The sequence below is a fragment of the Chiloscyllium plagiosum genome, unplaced genomic scaffold, assembly GCF_037043375.1.
Source record: "Chiloscyllium plagiosum isolate Xiang-an unplaced genomic scaffold, Cpla_swu_hap1 HiC_scaffold_2, whole genome shotgun sequence".
NCBI lineage: Eukaryota > Metazoa > Chordata > Chondrichthyes > Orectolobiformes > Hemiscylliidae > Chiloscyllium > Chiloscyllium plagiosum.
In genome coordinates, this window is record NW_028270140.1 from 63,532,925 (window position 1) to 63,552,975 (window position 20,051).

Genomic DNA, 20,051 nt, shown 5'->3' on the forward strand with positions numbered 1-20,051 from the left:
ATATTCTGTTGCATTCTGTGATAGTCCTCTTCACTATCTGCTACTCCACCAATCTTAAGGTCATCTGCAAACTTACTAATCAGACCACCTATGCTGCCTTCCAGATCATTTATGTACATCACAAACAACAGTGGACCCAGCATAGATCCCTGTGGAATACCACTGGTCACAGGTCTCCATTTTGAGAAACTCCCTTCCACTACTACACTGTCTCCTGTTGCCCAGTTCTTTATCCATCTAGCCAGTACACCCTGGACCCCATGCGACTTCACTTTCTTCTTCAGCTTACTATGGAGAACCTTCTGAAATGCCTTATTGAAGTCCATGTATATGACATCTACAGCCCTTCCCTCATCAATCAACTTTGTCACTTCCTCAAAAAAGATTCTATTAAGTTGCTAAGACATGACCTTCCCTGCACAAAACCATGCTGCCTATCACTGATAAGCCCATTTTCTTCCAAATGTAAATAGTTACTATCCCTCAGTATCTTCTCCAACAGCTTCCTGACCACTAACATCAGGGTCACTGGTCTATAATTAGCTGGATTATCCTTGCTACCCCACTTAAGCAAGGGGACAACATTAGCAATTCTCCAGTCCTCCGGCACTTACCCGTGTTCAAGGAAGCTGCAAAGATATCAGTTAAGGCCCCAACTATTTCCTCTATCACTTCCCTCAGTAACCTGGGATGGATCCCATCCGGACCTGGGACTTCTCCACCTTTAATGCCTTTTAGAATACCCAACACTTCATTCCTCCTTATGCTGACTTGACCTAGAGTAATCAAACATCTATCCCTAACCTCCACATCCATCATGTCACTCTCCTCAGTGAATACCGATGCAAAGTACTCATTACGAATCTCACCCATTTTCTCTGACTCCATGCCTAACTTCCCTCCTTTGTCCTTGAGTGGGCCAACCCTTTCTCTAGTTACCATCGTGCTCTTTTTATCCGAATAAAAGGCTTTGGGATTCTCCTCAACCCTGATTGCTAAAGATATTTCGTGACCCCTTTTAGCCGTCTTAATTTCTCGTTTCAGATTGGTCCTACTTTCCTGATATTCTTCCAAAGCTTTGTCTGTTTTCAGTTGCCTACACGTTATGCTCTCTTTTTCCTCCTGGGCTAGTCTCTCAATTTCACCTGTCATCAATGGCTCCCTAATCTTGCCATTTCTATCCCTAATTTTCCCAGGGACATGTCTGTCCTGCACTCTAACAACATGTTTGAAAGCCTCCCACATATCAAATGTAGATTTACCCTTAAACAGCTGCTCCCAATCTACATTGCTCAGCTCCTGCTGAATTTTGCTACAGTTAGACTTCCCCCAATTTAGCGCACTCATCTTTGACCATGAGTATTCTAATACTTGTGGAATTCTGATTGCTATTTCCAAAGTAATCCCCTACTAAAACTTAAACTCATTTCCCAACACCAGATCCAGTATGGCCCCTTCCCGAATTGGACTGTTTACATACTGCTCTATAAAACCCTCCTGGATGCTCCTTACAAGTTCTGCTCTATCTAAACCCCTAACATTAAGAATCCCTGTTAATGTTGGGAAAATTTAAAATTTACCATCACGACTACACCTTTGCTCCTACATCTTTCCATAATCTGTTCGTGTATTTGTACCTCTATCTCCTTTATGGCTGTTGGGAGGCCTATAGTACAGTCTCAATGGTACCGCACCCTTCCATTTCTGCCCTCTGCCCATATTGCCTCACTGCTTGAGTTCACCATACCGCCGTCCTTTAGCACAGCTGTGATATCCTCTGACCAGTAATATACGTCCTCCACCTCCCTGTCTATCCCACCTGAAGATCACTAGGCAGGAATGTTCCCTCCCAGTCGAGGAACACGACAGCGGTCAAGAACATTCGGCCTCTGATCTTCAGGTGACCATCCACCAAGGCAGACTTCAACATATGTAACAATGCAGAGTGGCCAAGCAGAGGCTACTAGCCAACTTTGGTACCCATGCGGACTGCCTCAATGGGACCTTCGGTTCACCCAGTAAAGTACACTCACTCACTCTCTCTCGCTCGCTCTCATACACACACTCTCTTACATACTCTCAGACTCACTTGCATACATGCACACCTACACCCCTCTCGCGCTCTCGCACACGCACACATGTTTGTCTCTCTCGTATACGCACACACAAGTACAAGTCTATGGGGTGAATTTGCATTGCAGAATTATCTTTGCAGATACATCCTATTTTGCTCAAAAACTGCATGATCTGCAGGCAGTCAATCCCTGTAATATTTTATAAGTTCCATGTTGGAAATAGAATCAGTCTGACTCAAAATTGGGATACAAGCATGCATTGTCTGAGCTGAGATGTCATTTATTTTATATAAAACCTGAAGCTATCTCGAGAATGTGACTTAAAAGTTCTGGGGTTTACTTGTTGCAACCCGTTATGAAAGACTTGACAGCAATCTAGGTTTCTTCAATATAGCATTTCAGTTGTGTGACACTAATCTTTTGCTATAAATTCTGTGTCTGAAGGAGCAGCACTCAAAGTTCCTGCTTCCAAATAAATCTGTTGGACTGTAATCTGGTGTTATGAATTTTTAAGTTTGTCCACCCCAGCCCCCCACCGGCTCCTCTACATAATGTTCCCTTGGTGAGCCATTCCCCCAACAGTATCCAAAACAGTATACCTGTTTTGGAGGGAGATGACCTCAGGGGACACCTGCACTGCCTTCCTGCTCTTTCTCTGCCTTTTGGACACCCAATCCCTTTCTCCCTCAGCAATCCTAATCTGCAATGTGACCAATTCAGTAAACGTACCATCCCTCCTATACCTTCCACCCTTCACCTTGAATTTATGTCCCCTTGTACACTCTATTGTACCCGGGGAAAAGGTTTCTGACTGTCTACTCTATCTATTCCTCTGATCATCTTATAAACCTCTGTCAAGTCACCCTTCATCCTTCGCCGTTCCAATGAGACAAGGCCTAGCACACTCAACCTATCCTCGTACGACCTATTCTCCATTCCAGGCAACATCTTGGTAAATCTTCTCTGCACCCTCTCCAAAGCTTCCACATCTTTCCTAAAGTGAGGCGACCAGAACTGCACACAGTACTCCAAATGTGGCCTAACCAAGGTCCTGTACAGCTGCAACATCACCTCATGACTCTTGAATTCAATCCCTCTGCCAACGAACGCTAATACACCATAGGCCTTCTTACAAGCTCTATCCACCTGAGTGGCAACTTTCAAAGATCTATGAACATAGACCCCAAGATCCCTCTGCTCCTCTACCTTACTAAGAACCCTACCGTTAACCCTGCATTCTTTTTTGTCCTTCCAAAATGGACGACCTCACACTTGACAGGGTTGAACTCCATCTGCCACTCCTCAGCCCAGCTCTGCATCATACCTAAGTCCCTTTGCAGCCGACAACAACCCTCCTCACTATCCATAACTCCACCAATCTTCGTATCGTCTGCAAATTTACTGACCCACCCTTCAACTCCCTCTTCCAAGTCATTAATAAAAATTACAAACAGCAGAGGACCCAGAACTGATCCCTGCGGAACTCCATTTGTAACTGGGCTCCAGGCTGAATAATTACCATCTACCACCACTCTCTGACTTCGACCGGTTAGCCAGTTTTCTATCCAACTGGTCAAATCTCCCTCTATCCCATGCCTCCTGACTTTCCGCATGAGCCTACCATGGGGAACCTTATCAAATGCCTTATTAAATTCTTCTATTTGGAATTCATGATGTAAATGTAACTAAAATTGAACTTGGAAATTCTTCTTTGAAGTAAAGTCTGGTTGCCACTGAGACATATTTTACTCCTTTTTGCAGTTTCATAGGTGGATGAGTTTGAAGTAACTTTGCTTTTTCCCATTTGACTCTATTAGTTTGCAAAACAATTTCCAAATAGGGGAGTATATAGCTGAGCTCATCTGCTTTGAAATATAATTGTAATTTGTTAAAATTTAATTGCAGACAATTCCTGATGAAGCCAGATTCATTCTGGATTGCATTAGTTTTAATATGTAAAAGTTTAATTTTGTAGCTCAAAAATGCAACCTAATGTAATAGCTGACTCCACGTATGGAGTCAGCTATTACAAGGGGGCATAGCTTTAAATTAAGGGGAGGTAGATATAGGACAGATGTTAGGGGTAGGTTCTTTACTCAGCGAGTCGTGAGTTCATGAAATGCCCTGCCAGTAGCAGTGGTGGACTCTCCCTCATTATGGGCATTTAAGCGGGCATTGGATAGGCATATGGAGGATAGTGAGCTAGTGTAGGTTAGGTGGGCTTGGATTGGCGCAACATCGAGGGCCGAAGGGCCTGTACTGCGCTGTATTCTTCTATGTTCTATAATAAGACCATACTGTTCCAAAAAAAATTGTAACTGCCAAATTTGATGGGAAAAAGTGAAGATTACTGATATTCAAAAAAGTCTGTATTTAATATTTTTACACCTTTGGTACTAATACTGTTAGAATAAGCTAATGTCTGACAAAAAAAAGCAAGTTGTGTTTTATGTTTCATTGTGAAGTAATTAGCAGATGACAGCTTTCCTTCCTGTTGCTGTTGGTTTTACGACAGACATACTAAATGGTGCATCATCTGTCTGAAGAGAAAAAAAGTGATTGTTTGTGCAGTCCCAGAATACCACTGCTAACTATGATCATCTAAAGAGTCATCACTAAGTTTAGTGGCAATAAATGGTGTATTGATTTTGTTCTAAATGATATTGATCTGTCAGAGTTGAGTCAGTTAAACAAGGTAAGTAACAATCCCTTTATCTGTTCACTGTCTGTGTTTTGTTAACTGCTGCTCTTTAAGCTATTTTATTATGAGACAACCGTGCTTTCTCTCAATAAGGGACCTTGATCAGATGAGCTGATGGGCCGAGTTTGGCAGATGGAGTTTAATTTAGATAATTGAAGTGCTGCATTTTGGAAAGGCAAATCAGGGCAGGATTAATGGTAAGGTCTTGAGAGTTGCTGAACAAAGAGACTTGAGTACAGATCCGTAGTCCCTTGAAAGTGGAGTCTCGGGTAGATAGGATAGTGAAGAAGGCATTTGGTATGCTTGCCTTTCTTGGTCACTGCATTGTGTAGGAGTTGGGAGGTCGTATTGCGGCTGTACAGGATAGTGGTTAGGCGAATTTTGGAATACTGCATGCAATTCTAGTCATCTTGCTATAAGAAAGGATGTTGTGAAATTTGAAAAGGTTCAGAAAAGATTTACAAGGATGTTGCCAGGGTTGGAGGGCTTGAGCTCTGGGGAGAGGCTGAGTAGGTTGGGGATTTTTTTCCCTCCAGCGTCAGATGCTGAGAAGTTTATAAAGTGATGAGTAATATCTGGTGAATAGCCAAGGTCTCTTCTCCAGGATGGGGGAGTCTAAAACTAGAGGGCGTAGGTTTAAAGTGAGAGGGGAAAGATTTAGTAAAGAGCTAAGTGACAACTTCTTCATGGAGTGTGATGTGTGTATAGAATGAAATGCCAGAGGAAGTGGAGGCTGGCACAATTACAGCATTTAAAAGGCATCTGGGTGGGTATATGGATAGGAAGGGTTTAGAGGGATATGGGCCAAATGCTGACAAATGGGACTAGATTAATTTAGGATATCTGATTGGAAAGAAGAGTTGAATTGAAGGATCTGTTTCCATGCTGTACAGCTTTGACTCTAAATGAAAATCTCCATTTGATGGTATCTGTGGTGTCAGCAAATTTTTATTGTATCTATGAATTCTTAGAGATACTGCTTTTCATTGCAAGTCTGGCAGTGCGTTTGCTGAATTGTTTTCACTGTACTATTGTTAAACTTTGGCTTTTGTTTCAATCCTCTCTTCCTCCAGTGCCAGAGAAATGAAATTGGTCAAGGTTTTAGATTGGTTTCACTTTTCTGTTAGAATACCATACATGAGTTAGTTAGAATTTCTGTAACAACCAGACACTTACTTTTTACTGGTCAATATACTATAGTGGGTTGGATGACACATTTGTATGTGCAATGGTGTTCCTTATTACATGTGGGTTCTTCTCTTCTGCCCCTCCAGTGAAATAACTGAAGGACAATACTTCAGAAGCTCAAAAATACCATGGAAGGGAAAATTGGTCTATGCTAGTAATGTGGTAGCTAGTAGTAGATCAGACTGTAATAATGTACCTGATTTTCGTAAAAACCAGAAGAACTGCTGAGGCTATAAATCAGAAACTAAAACAGAAATTGCTGGAAAAGCACTGCATCTGTGGAGAGAAATCAGTACTAAGGAAGGGTCTCGCACATGCTGCCAGACCTGCTGAGCTTTACCAGCAATTTCTGTTTATGAACCATTTTTTTGTCTATTGAAATTTGTTGAAAAGAAATATGCATAAATAGATTTCATCCCCACTATGCGTTATCCCAGGTTGTGTTTTATTTTGAGAGATGTTCATGTTTCAGTTGCACCTTAATGATCCTGCAAGTAAAACCTTTTTTGGCTTCTTCTCTAGGTATCAGCAACTTTTGCAGCAAGCTTGGTAACCAGTCCTGCCATTGGTGCTTATCTTTCAAATAAATATGGTGATAACCTTGTGGTACTCATAGCCACTGTGATTGCTGCATTGGACATTTGCTTCATCTTGGTAGCTGTCCCTGAATCTCTCCCTGAGAAGATTCGATCAGCTTCCCGGGGATCACCTTTCTCATGGGAGCAAGCAGACCCTTTTTCTGTAAGTATTTGATTATCTTTATATGAGCTAAACTTCTCCATCTATAGAACCCTATGAGCTATCTGAATTTTTTTTGTTTTATCATGCTCCTGTGAAGTACTTCAGGATGTTTTAGCGTTAAAGGCACTATATGAATGCAAATTATTCTTGTTGATATCTATCTATTTTTATTTTCTTAAAGTGCACCGACATAGTTTCACAATCTTGTACGCTGGCTGATGTCTGCATTAAGTTACTCTGAGGCAGAACTTCATCGTTCATTTATGCATGAATTCATTTCACAATATGGAATGGACTTTTCCAAAATATCTCAATTTTTGGTAACATCAGTATTTTAGCAGATTTATAGAACTTAAAACTGTAAGCAATATTGTAAAAAAAAAAAAAAATGAAATTCTTAAACTGCTACTTGTTGAAGCTCATTATGAAAGCACTTGTATGAAAAATGTCATTTTTAATCAAAAAGATAATCTCTGGATTATTACCTGAGCCACAAGCAAATTAGCACAGCATTAACAAGATTAAAGAGGTAAACACTTGGTTCAAAGATTGCTATGGGAGAAACTAGTTCAAATTGATTCAACATTGACACCTGTACTGGAGAAGGACGGAGCTGTTCCAACCTATCAGGTTCCATCTGAATCATACCAGTGCCAGAGTCCTTGTGAACCACGTAACTAAGACCGTGAATAGCGGATTTTAACCAAAATAGTGGGGAGATGGGTTCAGTTGCATGGCAAAAAGATAAATTTAAGGAGAGCTCAAAGAGGTTATTAAAGTTTGCTGAACAGATAATAAGACAGAATATATAGAGAGTCAGGAAATTAACTTCAGGCTAAGTAGATAAGGGGCCATCTATGACAAGGGGAGCAGTCAACACAGGACTCTTGAGGGTGTTGTACTTAAATGCATGCAGTAGATAAAACGGGGTAAATGAACTTGTAATCCAGATCGAAATTGGCAAGTACGATGTTGTGGTTCTCAGAAGGACTTGGCTTCAAGGTGATCAGTGCTGGGGACTAAACATCTAACAATATTATTGAAAGAGTGGGTAGAGGGAATGGGGTTGTCTTGTTAAGAAATTAGATTAAATCCATAACAAGAAGTGTTATAGAGTCAAAAGGCTTAGAATTTGTGGGTGGAGTTGAGGAACCACAAAGGACAAAGACCTTGATAGGAGTTATATACAGGTTATTAACAGTAGTCAATGTGAGGAAGAAAATAGATCGAAAGATAGTAAAGGCATGCGAGAGAATCACTATAACAGTAATAGTAGGGACTGCAGTATGCAAATAGACTGGAAAAAAATCAGGTTGGTAGTAATCTCATAAAAGGGAAATCATGTAATGGCTGCTAGGTTTTTTTGGGAGCTGATTGTGATACAGCTCATGAATGAGTAGGCAATTCTGGATTTAATAATATGTAATAAAATAGACTGAATTAGGAAGCCTAAGGTGAAGGCACCCCAAGGGTACAGTGATCATAATGTGGTAGAATTCACCCTGCGGTTTGAGGGAGAAGTTGGAAACAGGTGTAATAGTATAATAATTGAGTAAACATCACCACAAAGACGTCAGGGAGAAACTGGCCAGACTTGATTGGAAGGGGAGCCTAACAGGAGAGATGGTAGAGCAGCAATGGTAGGAGTTTCTGGGGATAATTTGCAAAGTACTGCAGAAACTCATCCCAAGGAAGAAGTAACATACCAAGGGGAGGATGAAGCAATCATGGTTCACAAGGGAGGTCAGGGACAGCATAAAAGCAATTGAAAAAGCACACTATATGGTGCAGGTTAGTAGGAAGTTAGAGGATTGAGAAGCCTTTAAAACAGAGGATAGCATTTTGTTTTATAAAAGCAGTGGTGTGGAGGTGGAAAGGGGCATTTATAGATAGTGGTGATAATGGGGTCTTTTTCAGAATGACAGCCAGTGACTAGTGGAGTTCCACAGGAGTCTGTTTTGGGGCCACAATTATACATGTCATACGTTAATGATCTAGACAAAGGAACAGCGATAACTGTTGCTAAGTTTACAGATGAGACAAAGATTTGTGGTGGGATAGGTAGTGTTCAGCAATTGAGGAGGCTACAGAAGAACATAAACAGGCTAGGAGAGTGGGCATTCTGGATCAGTGGTGCTGGAAGAGCACAGCACTTCAGGCAGCATGATTTTGCCTGTCCTTGGATGCTGCCTGAATTGCTGTGCTCTTCCAGCACCACTGATCCAGAATCTGGTTTCCAGCATCTGCAGTCATTGTTTTTACCTAGGAGAGTGGGCAAATAAGTGTCTGGTAGAATGCAATATGGAGTAAGTGTGACGTGCACTTTGGTAGGAAGAATAGAGGCTTGGGCTATTTCTAAATGGCGAAAGACTTCAGAAATCTGAAGCTCAGAGGAACTTGGGAGCCCTGTTCAGGATTGTCGTAAGGTTAAAATGGAAGTGCGATTGGCAATTAAGAAGGCAAGTGTAATGTAAGGATTCCGTTCTGGAGGGTGAGAATATAAGAGGAGAGATGTACTGTTGAAGCTGTATCAGGCTCTGGTCAGACTGAATTTGAAACATAGTGAGCGGTTTTGGGCCCCATACCCCAGGAAAGATGTGCCAGCATTTGAGGGGCTCCGAAGGATGTGTAAAAGAATGATTTCAGAGATGAGGAGCCATTGGGGTCTATAGTTCTGTACTGATGGAATTTAGAAGGATGAGGGGGATCTGATTGAAACATAGAGTACAGAGAAGCCTGGATAGAGTGGACACAGTGAAGATGTTTCCACTGCAGGAGGGAAACGAGGACCCGAAGGCACAGCCTCAGAGTGAAGAGATGACTCTTTAGAACTGAGATGAGGGGGAATTTCTTCATCCAGAGGGTGGTTAATCTATGGAACTCATTACCACAGACAGCAGTGCAGGACAGATCATTGAGAGTCTTTGATGTGCATAGGCAGGGTCTTGATTGGTAAGGGAATCAACGATTATGGGGAATAGGAAGAAGAATCATATCAGCTGTGATCTACTGATGAAGCATATTTTGTCATAGAGATGGCCAGCACAGAAACAGACCCTTCGGTATAACTCATCCACGTTGACAGATATTCTAAATTAATATAGTCCGATTTGTCAGCATTTGGCCCGTATCTCTCTAAATCTTTCTATTCATATACCCTTCCAGATATCTTTTAAATGTTGTAATTGTACCAGCCTGCACCACTTCCTCAGGCAGCTTATTGCACACATGCACCACACTGTGAAAATGTTGCCTCTTGTGTGCTTTTTTAAATCTTGCCCCTCTCACCTTAAACCTATGCCCTCTAGTTTTGGATTCCCCTACCCTTGGCTAATCACTCTGTCCATGCCCTTCATGATTTTATAAACCTCTATAACTTCATCCCTCAGCCTCCACTCCAGGGAAAATAGTCCCAGCCTATTCAGCCTCTCCCTATAGCTCAAACCCTCCAACCCTGGCAGCATCCTTGTAAATCTTTTCTGAGCACTTGGAAGTTTCAGAACTCCCTTCCTATAGCAGGGAGACCAGAATTGAATGCAGTATTCCAAAAGTTGCCTAACCAATATGCTGTGCAGTTACAACATGACCTCCCAACTCCTATGTTCAATGCACTGACCAATAAAGGCAAGCATACCAAACTTCATTATCCTATCTACCTGCGACTCTGAGTTCATATGAACCTGCACTCCAAGATCTTTGTTCAGCAACACTCCCGAGGACCTTATCATTAAGTGTATAAGTTTCCCCTGATTTGCCTTCCTAAAATGCAGCACCTCTCATTTATTTAAATTAAACTCCATCTGCCACCCCTTGCCCCATCTGATCAAGATCCAGTTGTATTCTGAGGTAACCACCTTTTGTTGTCCATTACACCTCCAATTTGTGTCATCTGCAAATTTACTGACTACACCTCCTTTGTTCACATTCAAGTCATTTATTTAAATGATGAAAAACAGTGGACCCAGCACCGATCCTTGTGGTACACTGCTGGTCACAAGGCTTCAGTCTAAAATGCAACTTTCCACCACCACCACACACTCTTCTGCTTTTGACCCAGTTATATATCCAAATGGCTGATTCTCCCTGTATTCCATATGATCTAACCCTTGCTAACCAGTCTCCCATGAGGAACCTTGTCAAACACCTTAATGAAGTCCACTCAGATCAGGTCCACTGCTCTGCCCTCATTAACCTTCTCAAAAAAGATCAATCAAATTAGTGAGACACTATTTCCCATGCACAAAGCTATGTTAACAATCCCTAATCAGTCCTTGCCTTTTCAAATACATGTAAATCCTGTCCCTCCTGATTCCTTCCAACAACTTGCCCACCACCAAGTCAGTCTAACTGATCTATAGTCCTTGGCTTTTCCTTACCACCTTACGTAAATATTGGCACCACGTTAGCCAACCTCCAGTCTTCTCGTACCTCACCTATGGCAATCGATGATAGAAATATCTCAGCAAAGGGCCCAGCAATCACTTCCCTAGTTTTCCAGAGTTGTAGAGTACATTTGTTCAGGGACTTATTCACTTTTATGCGTTTTAAGCCGTCCACCGCCTCTGTAATATGGACATTGTTCAAGATTTGGTATTTATTTCCCCACGTTCTATATCTTTCATATCCTTCTCACCATAAACACTGATGCAACAGACTTGTTTAGTAAACACCCCCACCAATCTCCTGCAGTTGCACACAGTCAGCCTTGCTGATCTTTTAAGGGGCCCTATGCTCTTTTTAAAAAAAGCATCACTGTTCCAGGCTAACTTAGTACCTTTGTTTGATATTTTTAAATTTTAATCTAGAGGCTGATCTCAATAAAGCATATAATCAAAAACAAGTCCACGCTACTCACTATTATAGATTTACAAAAGCAAAACAGTAAGGTTATGCTTTAAAAAGCCATTTAGCTGCTCCAATGCTATGAGCTCTCTCTCACAAACTTCTCCAAGGTCAGCTGGGAATTTTGCTGTTTGTCAATTTTTTCTTAGATGAACTCCAATTTCCAGGGATACTTAAAATCAAACAGCAGAGCAGTCAGCTGTGCAGGTTCACTGCTGGGTTAGACAGCAGTGCAAGGTTATTTCTCCATTTGATTCGTTTCCCAGTGGTCACTGCCTTTGTCTTCCTCCCTTTTAAAGTGCTTATTTGATTTTTTTCCCTAAATCTGGAACAATGCAACTGCTTATAAATCAGTAGTTACTGCTCCTGGGATTTGAGGAAATCCACTCCACACTGAATATACCTCATAAAAAGAGCAGAGCAGGTATTATAGCCACAATTTTTTTCCATCCTCCATCTTAGATTACCCAGAATCTTTGATGGACAGAATGGCATAATTCTGCTCCTATATCTTATGGTCTTCTAGTCTTAATTGGATATTTAAATCAGTTATATAAGATTTTTTAAAAATGTACATTTTTTTATTAGGGGCAGCATGGTGGCTCAGTGTTTACCACTGCTGCCTCACAGCGCCAGGGACCCGTGTTCGATTCCTGCCTTGGGCGACTGTGTGGAGTTTGCATGTTCTCCCCGTGTCCACGTAGGATTCCTCCCGGTGCTTCGATTTCCTCCCACAATCCAAAGATGTGCAGGTCAGGTGAATTGGCCATGCTAGATTGCCCTTAGTATTAGTCAGGGGTAAATAAAGGGTAGGGGAATGGGTCTAAGTAGGTTACTCTTCAGAGGGTCGGTGTGGACTTGGGCCGAAAGGCCTGCTTCCATACTGTTGGGAACCTAATCTAACATTCCATTCTGTTCATTCTTTACAAATGCTCCATTTCTGGCTTTTATTGAAACTGGAATTTGGCAACTTGGCTCAGGAATTGTCTTGAAGCTTTAAATATACTAATATCACAGTTTATAGGTCTGCCAAATGATGTACAAAGAACAAAGAAAATTTACATCCCAGGAATAGGCCTTTTGCCTGAGCCGATCCAAATCTACTGTCTAAACCTGTCTCCCAATTCCTAAGCATCTGTATCCCTCTGCTCCCCAACTACTTTGCAACTGTCCAGAAACATCTTAAATGAATCTACCATGCCTGTCTCTACTATCTCTGCTGGTAACGCGTTCCAGGCACCTACCGCCCTCTGTGAAGTACTTGCCGAGTGTATCCCCTTAAACATTTCACCTCTCGCCTTGAAAGTGTGACTATTCGTTATTGAATCCTTCACCCTGGGGAAAAAGCTTATCTCTATCCACCCTGTCTATACCCTTCATGATTTTGTAAACCTCAATCAGGTTCCCCCTCAATCTCCTTTTTTCTAACGAAAACAATCCTAACCTACTCAACCTCTCTTCATAGCTAGCACCTTCCATGCCAGGCAATATCCTTGTAAACCTTCTCTGCACCCTCTCCAAAGCGACCAGAACTGTACACCGTATTCTAAATAATGCAGCCGAACCAATGTCATGTACAATTTTAACATGACTTGCCGTCTCTTATACTCAATACCCCGTCCAATGAAGGCAAGCATACTCTTTGCCTTCTTGACCACCCTATCCACCTGTGCAGCAACCTTCAGGGTACAATGGACCTGCACTCCCAGATTTCTCTGCTGATCAACTTTTCCCAAGGCTCTTCCATTCAATGTATAATTCACTCTAGAATTAGATTTGCCTAAATGCATCACCTCACGTTTGTCTGGATTGAACTCCATCTGCCACTTTTCTGCCCAACTCTCCAATATATCTATATCCTCCTGTATTCTCTAACAGTCTTTTATGCTTTCTGCTACTCCACCAAATGGTGTATACTCCATTCCTGTTCATGTTTAGGAATTTCAAGTTAACTGTTACTCCCAGTCCTTTTTAGTATTTTTCCATCAATTCTGTTACTTCCTTACAGCTGTATTACTTTCCACTTGTGGTGTTCTGTGCAGTGCTATTAAATTTCAGGATGTTGGACCAAGAATCTTAACTTGTATGTTTCTGATCAGTTTTCCAGTATAATGTAAACAAGTAGTTTAAAGATGACAGAATTGTTTAAGGTAGCATCCTTTTTTTGTTACAGTCCTTGAGGAAAGTTGGGAAGGACATCACTGTGCTGCTCATCTGCATAACTGTATTTCTCTCATACCTGCCTGAGGCTGGACAGTACTCTAGTTTTTTTCTTTACCTTAAACAGGTGAGTCTCATGCATTTTTCATTGCATTTATTGCTATTGTGTGCATTATCACAATTGCTATTCAGTTCACCTTCAGTGTGCTGAAGCTGTTAAACTAAGGATATAGGCTGAAACACTTATTTTATCAAGCACATTGTCACCTCCTGATTATAGAAGTCTAGTAATTATGCAATTGAATCCTTTTAGCTAAACTTGATGTTTAGAAGGACACTTTTTTCCATATATCCACTTCCTAACTGCAGTTCCTTCATTGAAGCTGTATATCATTTTCAGGGATGTGGTTTCAGTTGCTCACTGATATTTTGCCTAAATAACCATTAATATTATATGAGGCTTAGTGAAGGTAGTGTTTATTATGTATTCCATTATTGGTCAGAGTACGGAGTACAGGAATTAGGAGGTCATGTTGCGGCTGTACAAGACATTTGGAATATTGTGTGCAAATCTGGTCTCCTTCTTATCAGAAGGATGTTGTGAAACTTGAAAGGGTTCAGAAAAGATTTACAAGAATGTTGCCAGGGTTGGAGGATTTGAGCTATTGGGAGAGGTTGAATAGCTGGGGCTGTTTTTCCTGGAGTGTCGGAGGCTGAGGGGTGACCTTACAGAGGTTTATAAAATTGAGGGGCATGGATAGGATAAATAGACGACAAAGTATTTTCCCTGAGTTGGGGGAGTCCAGAACTAGAGGACATAGGTTTAGGATGAGGGAAAAGATATAAAAGAGACCTAAGGGGCAATGTTTTCATGCAGAGGGTGGTACGTGTGTGGAATGAGCTGCCAGAGGAAGTGGTGGAGGTTAGTACGATTGCAACATTTAAAAGGCATTTGGATGGGTATATGAATAGGAAGGGTTTGGGGGGATATGGGCCGGGTGCTGGCAGGTGGGACGTGACTGGGTTGGGATATCTGGTCGGCACGGACGGGTTGGACCGAAGGTTCTAATCCTGTGCTGTACATCTCTCTGACTCTGACTTTGGATCAGGGTTACATTTTCAGTGTTAATGTTGAATCATAGAAAATAGGAGCAGGAGTAGATTACTCAGTACTTTAAGCCTGCTGTGCCATTTAGTATGACCATGGTTGATCATCCAATTCAGTACCCTGTTCCTGCATTCTTCCTATACTCTTTGGACCCTTCACACCCCTGAAAGGACAACATTCAATGTTTTCATCTCAACTGCTTTCAGTAGCAGTGTGTTCCATTTGCCCGCTATTCATTGAGCGAAGACATTTCTCATCTCAGTCATAAATGGCCTATCACATTTCCTTAATCCATGGACCCATGGTTCTGAACTCCCGAGTCATCAGGAACATCCTTCCTGCACTTATGCTGTCTAACTCTGTTAGAATTTTAGATCTCTGTGAGATCCCTCCTCATTCATCTAACCGATGTAGACTCTCTTCCATACCTGTTGTATTATACTAGCAATCAGTTTGGTAAACCTTGGTTGCACTCACTCCACACCGACACACTCATTCAATTGGCAGAACTGGTCTTCACCCTCAACAGCTTCTCCTTCAAACCCTCCTTCAGACCAAAGTAGCCATGGGCCTCCACGTGGGCCCCAGCTATGCCTGCCTTTTTGTAGGATACATGGAACCGTCCAACTTCTGCAGTTACGCTGGCACCATCCCCTACCTCTTCCTCTGCTACATTAATGACTCTATTGGCACCACCTCGTGCTCCCACTTGGAGGTTGAATGATTCATCACTAACCTTTTCCACCCTGACCTTAGATTTACCTGTATTGTCACAGTCCCCTCCTCTTCCTGGACCTCTCCATCTCTGTCGACCGACTCAATACGGACATTTATTTCAAACGCACCGACTCCCAGTTACTTGGACTATACCTCCCACCCCCACTCCTCCTGTAAAAACACAGCCCCTTACTCCCAATTTCTCTGCCTCTGCTGTATCTGTTCCGAGGAGAAGCAGTTCCACTCCAGGACATCCCAGATGGCCTCCTATTTCTCTGACTGACTGCAATTTCCACTCCCACAACTCTTCCATTTCCTGCACCTCTTCCCTTGAACCCCACCCCACCCCTCCAACTGTAGCAAGGATAGAAGCCCCCCCCCCCCCGGTGCTCACCTTCCACCCCACTAATATCCAGATACAGCGCACTATCTTCCGCCACCTACAATCAGACACCACCACCAGAGACTTATTTCCCTCCCCACCCCTATCAGCATTCTGCTGAGACTATTACCTCCCTGACTCCTTCATTAGATCTGCATTCACCCACCAACCTACTCTTTGCACCAGGCATCTTCCCTTCCCACTGCAAGAGATGTAAAACCTGTGCTCTCACCTTCCCCCACCACGCCCATTCAAGGTCTCAAAGGATCTTTTCACATCTGTTAAAGATCTTTCTGTGCATTCAATCACCTCATCTGCTGTGTCTGTTGCTCCCGATGTAGTTCCTCTACATCGGGGAGACCGGGCACCAACTCGTGGAGCATTTCAGGGAACATCTCTGGGACGTATACATCCAACAGCCCCAACACCCTGTGCCTGAACACTTCAACCCCCTCCACTCCACCAAGGACATGCATTGGCCACCTCCACCTCCAGACAGATGGAGGAAGAACACCTCATGAACACCTCATTGGAACCCTTCAACCATGTGCATCAACATCGACTTTACTAGTTTCCAAATCTCCCCTTTCCCCATCTCATCCCAGATCCAACTGTCCCCTTGACTTGTCCTACCTGCCCATCTTCCTTCCCACCTATCCACTCCACCCTCCCCACTGACACCAACAACAAGACTGCTGCTACTTTTGTGGGGTAAATCACATCCACACCGCCACAGCCACACAACTTGTTACTGCAACTTTTTGGCAGGTTCCACCTCTGCCCTGTACAGGGCAATGTTGGTCAGATTATCTGGGGAAGGGGGGGCGGGGGGGGGTGGTTTATGGTACACGCTTCTGTAGAACTCCAGGGAAAGTGTGGGGAGAGAGAAGGTGACAATTTGGAGACACTGCCAGTTTAATCACTGTAAACAAAAGATGCGACCACTGTTGGAAACTCATCTATCTGGCCTGAAGATCTCCTTTGGATAATCCAATGTTTGGATAATTGGTATTCAGATAATTGAGGTTCCTCTGTATTCCTCCTTTTATAGGTCATCGACTTTTCTTCTGGCAATCTGGCTGCCTTTATAGCTGTCGTGGGAATCCTCTCTATAATAGCACAGGTGGGTGTTGAGTAATTTGGTTCTTCTTCCTGCATTATCACCGGATATGTTTTGACTGTTTTAGAACAAGGGAATTAAAAGCATTTAATGGTTTAAAAGCTACAAATTCAGGTTAAATGATTTATGCATCTATTTGTAATCCCTCTTCAATGGAATGGTATCAATGCCATTAAAGATACTTTTGAACTAAAATTTCTGAAAGAATGTTGAAACAACATTGAAGTAATGCAGGTAGTTCAGGACAAGACAGTGACGTCATGGTGCTGCCACTGGGTTTCAAATCAGGGCCATGCAAAATGTGATACTCTTTCTGGTTCACTGACATGCTTATGGAAGGTAAACTGATAGTGTTACGTGGTCTGGCCTGCACGTGACTCCAGATCCACAGAATTGTGGTTGACTCTTTGCTGCCCTCTGAAATTGCTTTGGAAGTCACTCCGTTCAGGGACAGTTGTTAACGGGTAATGAGTGCTGAACTTGGCAGTGATGCCCAAGTCGCAAGAAAAGCTAAATCCTAATTTTAAAAATGAAAAGCAAACTGTGTTCCATCACATAATGAACACAATTTTTTTTATTAATGATTGTATTGAACTTTTTCTTGCTGGTCTACATGGACAGCACAGTGATTAGCACTGCTGCGGTTCGGCTCCAGGAACCAGAGTTCAATTCCAGACTCTGTGGAGTTTACACATTCTCCCTATTTGTGTGGGTTTCTGATGGGTGTTCCATTTTCCTTCCAAAAGATGCACAAGTTAGTTAGATTAGCCACAATAAATTATGCTGTCGTGTCCAGGGGTATGCAAGATAGGTGGATTAACCCTGGTAGATGTGAGGGTAGGTCTGGATGGAATGCCCTTCAAATGGTCAGCATACTCGATGGGTTAAATGGCCTCTATCTGCACTATAGGAATTCTATGTTGGTTACTGTTATGACCCCAGCCTAATACTGGACAAGTCAGATCCTAGTCTGAAATCTGACTGAATTGATCATATTGTTTTTGTTTTCCATCATGCATCTGAGTTTAAACTTTCTCAGCTTAAAACTTAATAATTTACTCTCTTCATCACTTGCAAGCAATGATAGCAATGTGCACCATCTGTATTGCAGTACTTTGCCTTCAACTGTATTTTCTAAATATACAGTCTCTACCACCGGAAGAACAAAGGCAACAGACGCATGAGAACACCACTGGTAGTTCCCCACAAATTGCACACCATCCCTATCTTTGAACTGTTATCATTGTTCCTCACTGGCACTAGGATAAAACCTTGGAACTCTCTGCAACGCCACGTGAACTGTGCCAGTTAAAGAAGGTGGTTCACCATCAGTTTCTCAAAAACAGTTAGCAAAGGCAGAAAATTATGACTCTGCACTGTTTTCATTTGAGGAATAGATTTCTTTTCTGAAAGATTGTTAATCTAGAAATCCAGATACTGTTCTGGGTACCTGAGTTTGAATGGGCCATAGCAGATGGGGGTATTTAAATTCAATAAATATCTGCAATTAAGAATCTAATGACGACCATGAATTCATTGTCAATTGTCAGAAAAACCAATCTGGTTCACTAATGTCCTTTTAGGGAAGGAAACTGCCATCCTTCCCTTGTCTGGCCTACATGTGACTCCAGATCCACAGCAATGTGGTTGACACTTAACTGCCCTCTTGGGGATGGGCAATAAATGCTGCCCAGCCAGCGATGCCATCATCCCATGAATAAAGAAAACAAATATACTCGAGACTTCCTATCTAACGCGACTGTGTTGGCATTCAATGATTTTTTTTGTATTTATTTCCTTCAAATTAGATCCATTATTTTTACTGCCAATTATTTTGGCAGGAGTAATTTCAATGCCTGGTGATTTTAACATTCATTATCAGACCAACATGATGTTCTTTTTATTTCTACTCTAATTACAGTAAGCAAAGTCTGCATTTGGCATAACCATTTTTTAGAAATTACTGTTCAGAATGTGAAGAAAGTTGATAACTTCAGCAAAAAATTCACTAGCATTAATTCTTATATTTTTATTTTTTTACTGTAGAAGTTGTCCTGGCTGCTTTATATCACTGAAAATGATCTTAATTTATTAACATTCATGTAGTGCATATCCAATTTTGGCCCTCCTGTCTCAAATCTCCATCAGTTCCATATGTGTCAACACTGTAAAACAAAACCCTACAACCCTTTTCAACAATTGGTTTTTCAGTTGGTAGTTTTAGTTAATTTGTTGAAGAGGAAAGCTTATTTTCTGAATTCACATTTGTACGTTACATACTTCATCTTATAGTATTTGCGGATGAATTGGATATGAAAGGTGTCACAACATATCTAGTCCCTTTTCCCAACACTCTGGTTTTAGTGAGGTTAAATGAATGCTCACCATGAGTGCAAGTCATGATGTATTTCTTGTTCTCTTCTCTTTCATCTCTCCTCCTCAGTCTGAGGCAAATTGTAAACAAACTGAGAACAGCTGACTCTGGAATGTGCTGATTTGTGATTTAATCTCAGTTGATATGAGCATTTATTCATTGAACCTTAAGGAAAATTCACATTTATTGTTAGTGATTTGCAATTTCCTAGTAAGAAATTGCAGTAAATTTGAATTGTATTTGTAAATCTGTTATTGCGCAATAGAATTGAACATCTTTCCAAGAAATTATAAAGAAGGACTGCCATTAAAAATTGGAACCAATTAAAGTTTGATCTGAACAATAGATTTTAAGTAATGATATTGCTGCTTTTCAGAATATTCAGATATCCGTTAATGTATCATTTAAAATATTGACATTTTTCCTGCAGGGATGTAGCATTTCAGCTCACTCAATCAGTCCATTCATATTTGTTAATAGTCAGAGATACACTAATTTTTTTTGTCTATAATTTGTTTTCACAGACGGTATTTCTTAGTATCCTAATGAGATCCATAGGTAATAAGAACACTGTTCTCCTTGGCCTTGGATTTCAGATGTTACAGCTGACTTGGTATGGATTTGGATCCCAGCCCTGGTGAGC

The 20,051-nt window shown here is 41.7% G+C and overlaps 1 protein-coding gene across 1 annotated transcript in view; it reads left to right on the top strand.

Annotated features, from left to right (window-relative positions):
- slc71a2a (solute carrier family 71 member 2a) overlaps positions 1 to 20,051 on the top strand; it is a 104,902-nt gene that overhangs the window by 62,845 nt on the left and 22,006 nt on the right. Inside the window, exons 6-9 of the mRNA XM_043713674.2 lie at positions 6,487 to 6,705; positions 13,721 to 13,834; positions 16,966 to 17,037; positions 19,933 to 20,045. Of these exons, the coding sequence (XP_043569609.2) occupies positions 6,487 to 6,705; positions 13,721 to 13,834; positions 16,966 to 17,037; positions 19,933 to 20,045 (518 nt within the window). The remainder of the gene's footprint in view (positions 1 to 6,486; positions 6,706 to 13,720; positions 13,835 to 16,965; positions 17,038 to 19,932; positions 20,046 to 20,051) is intronic.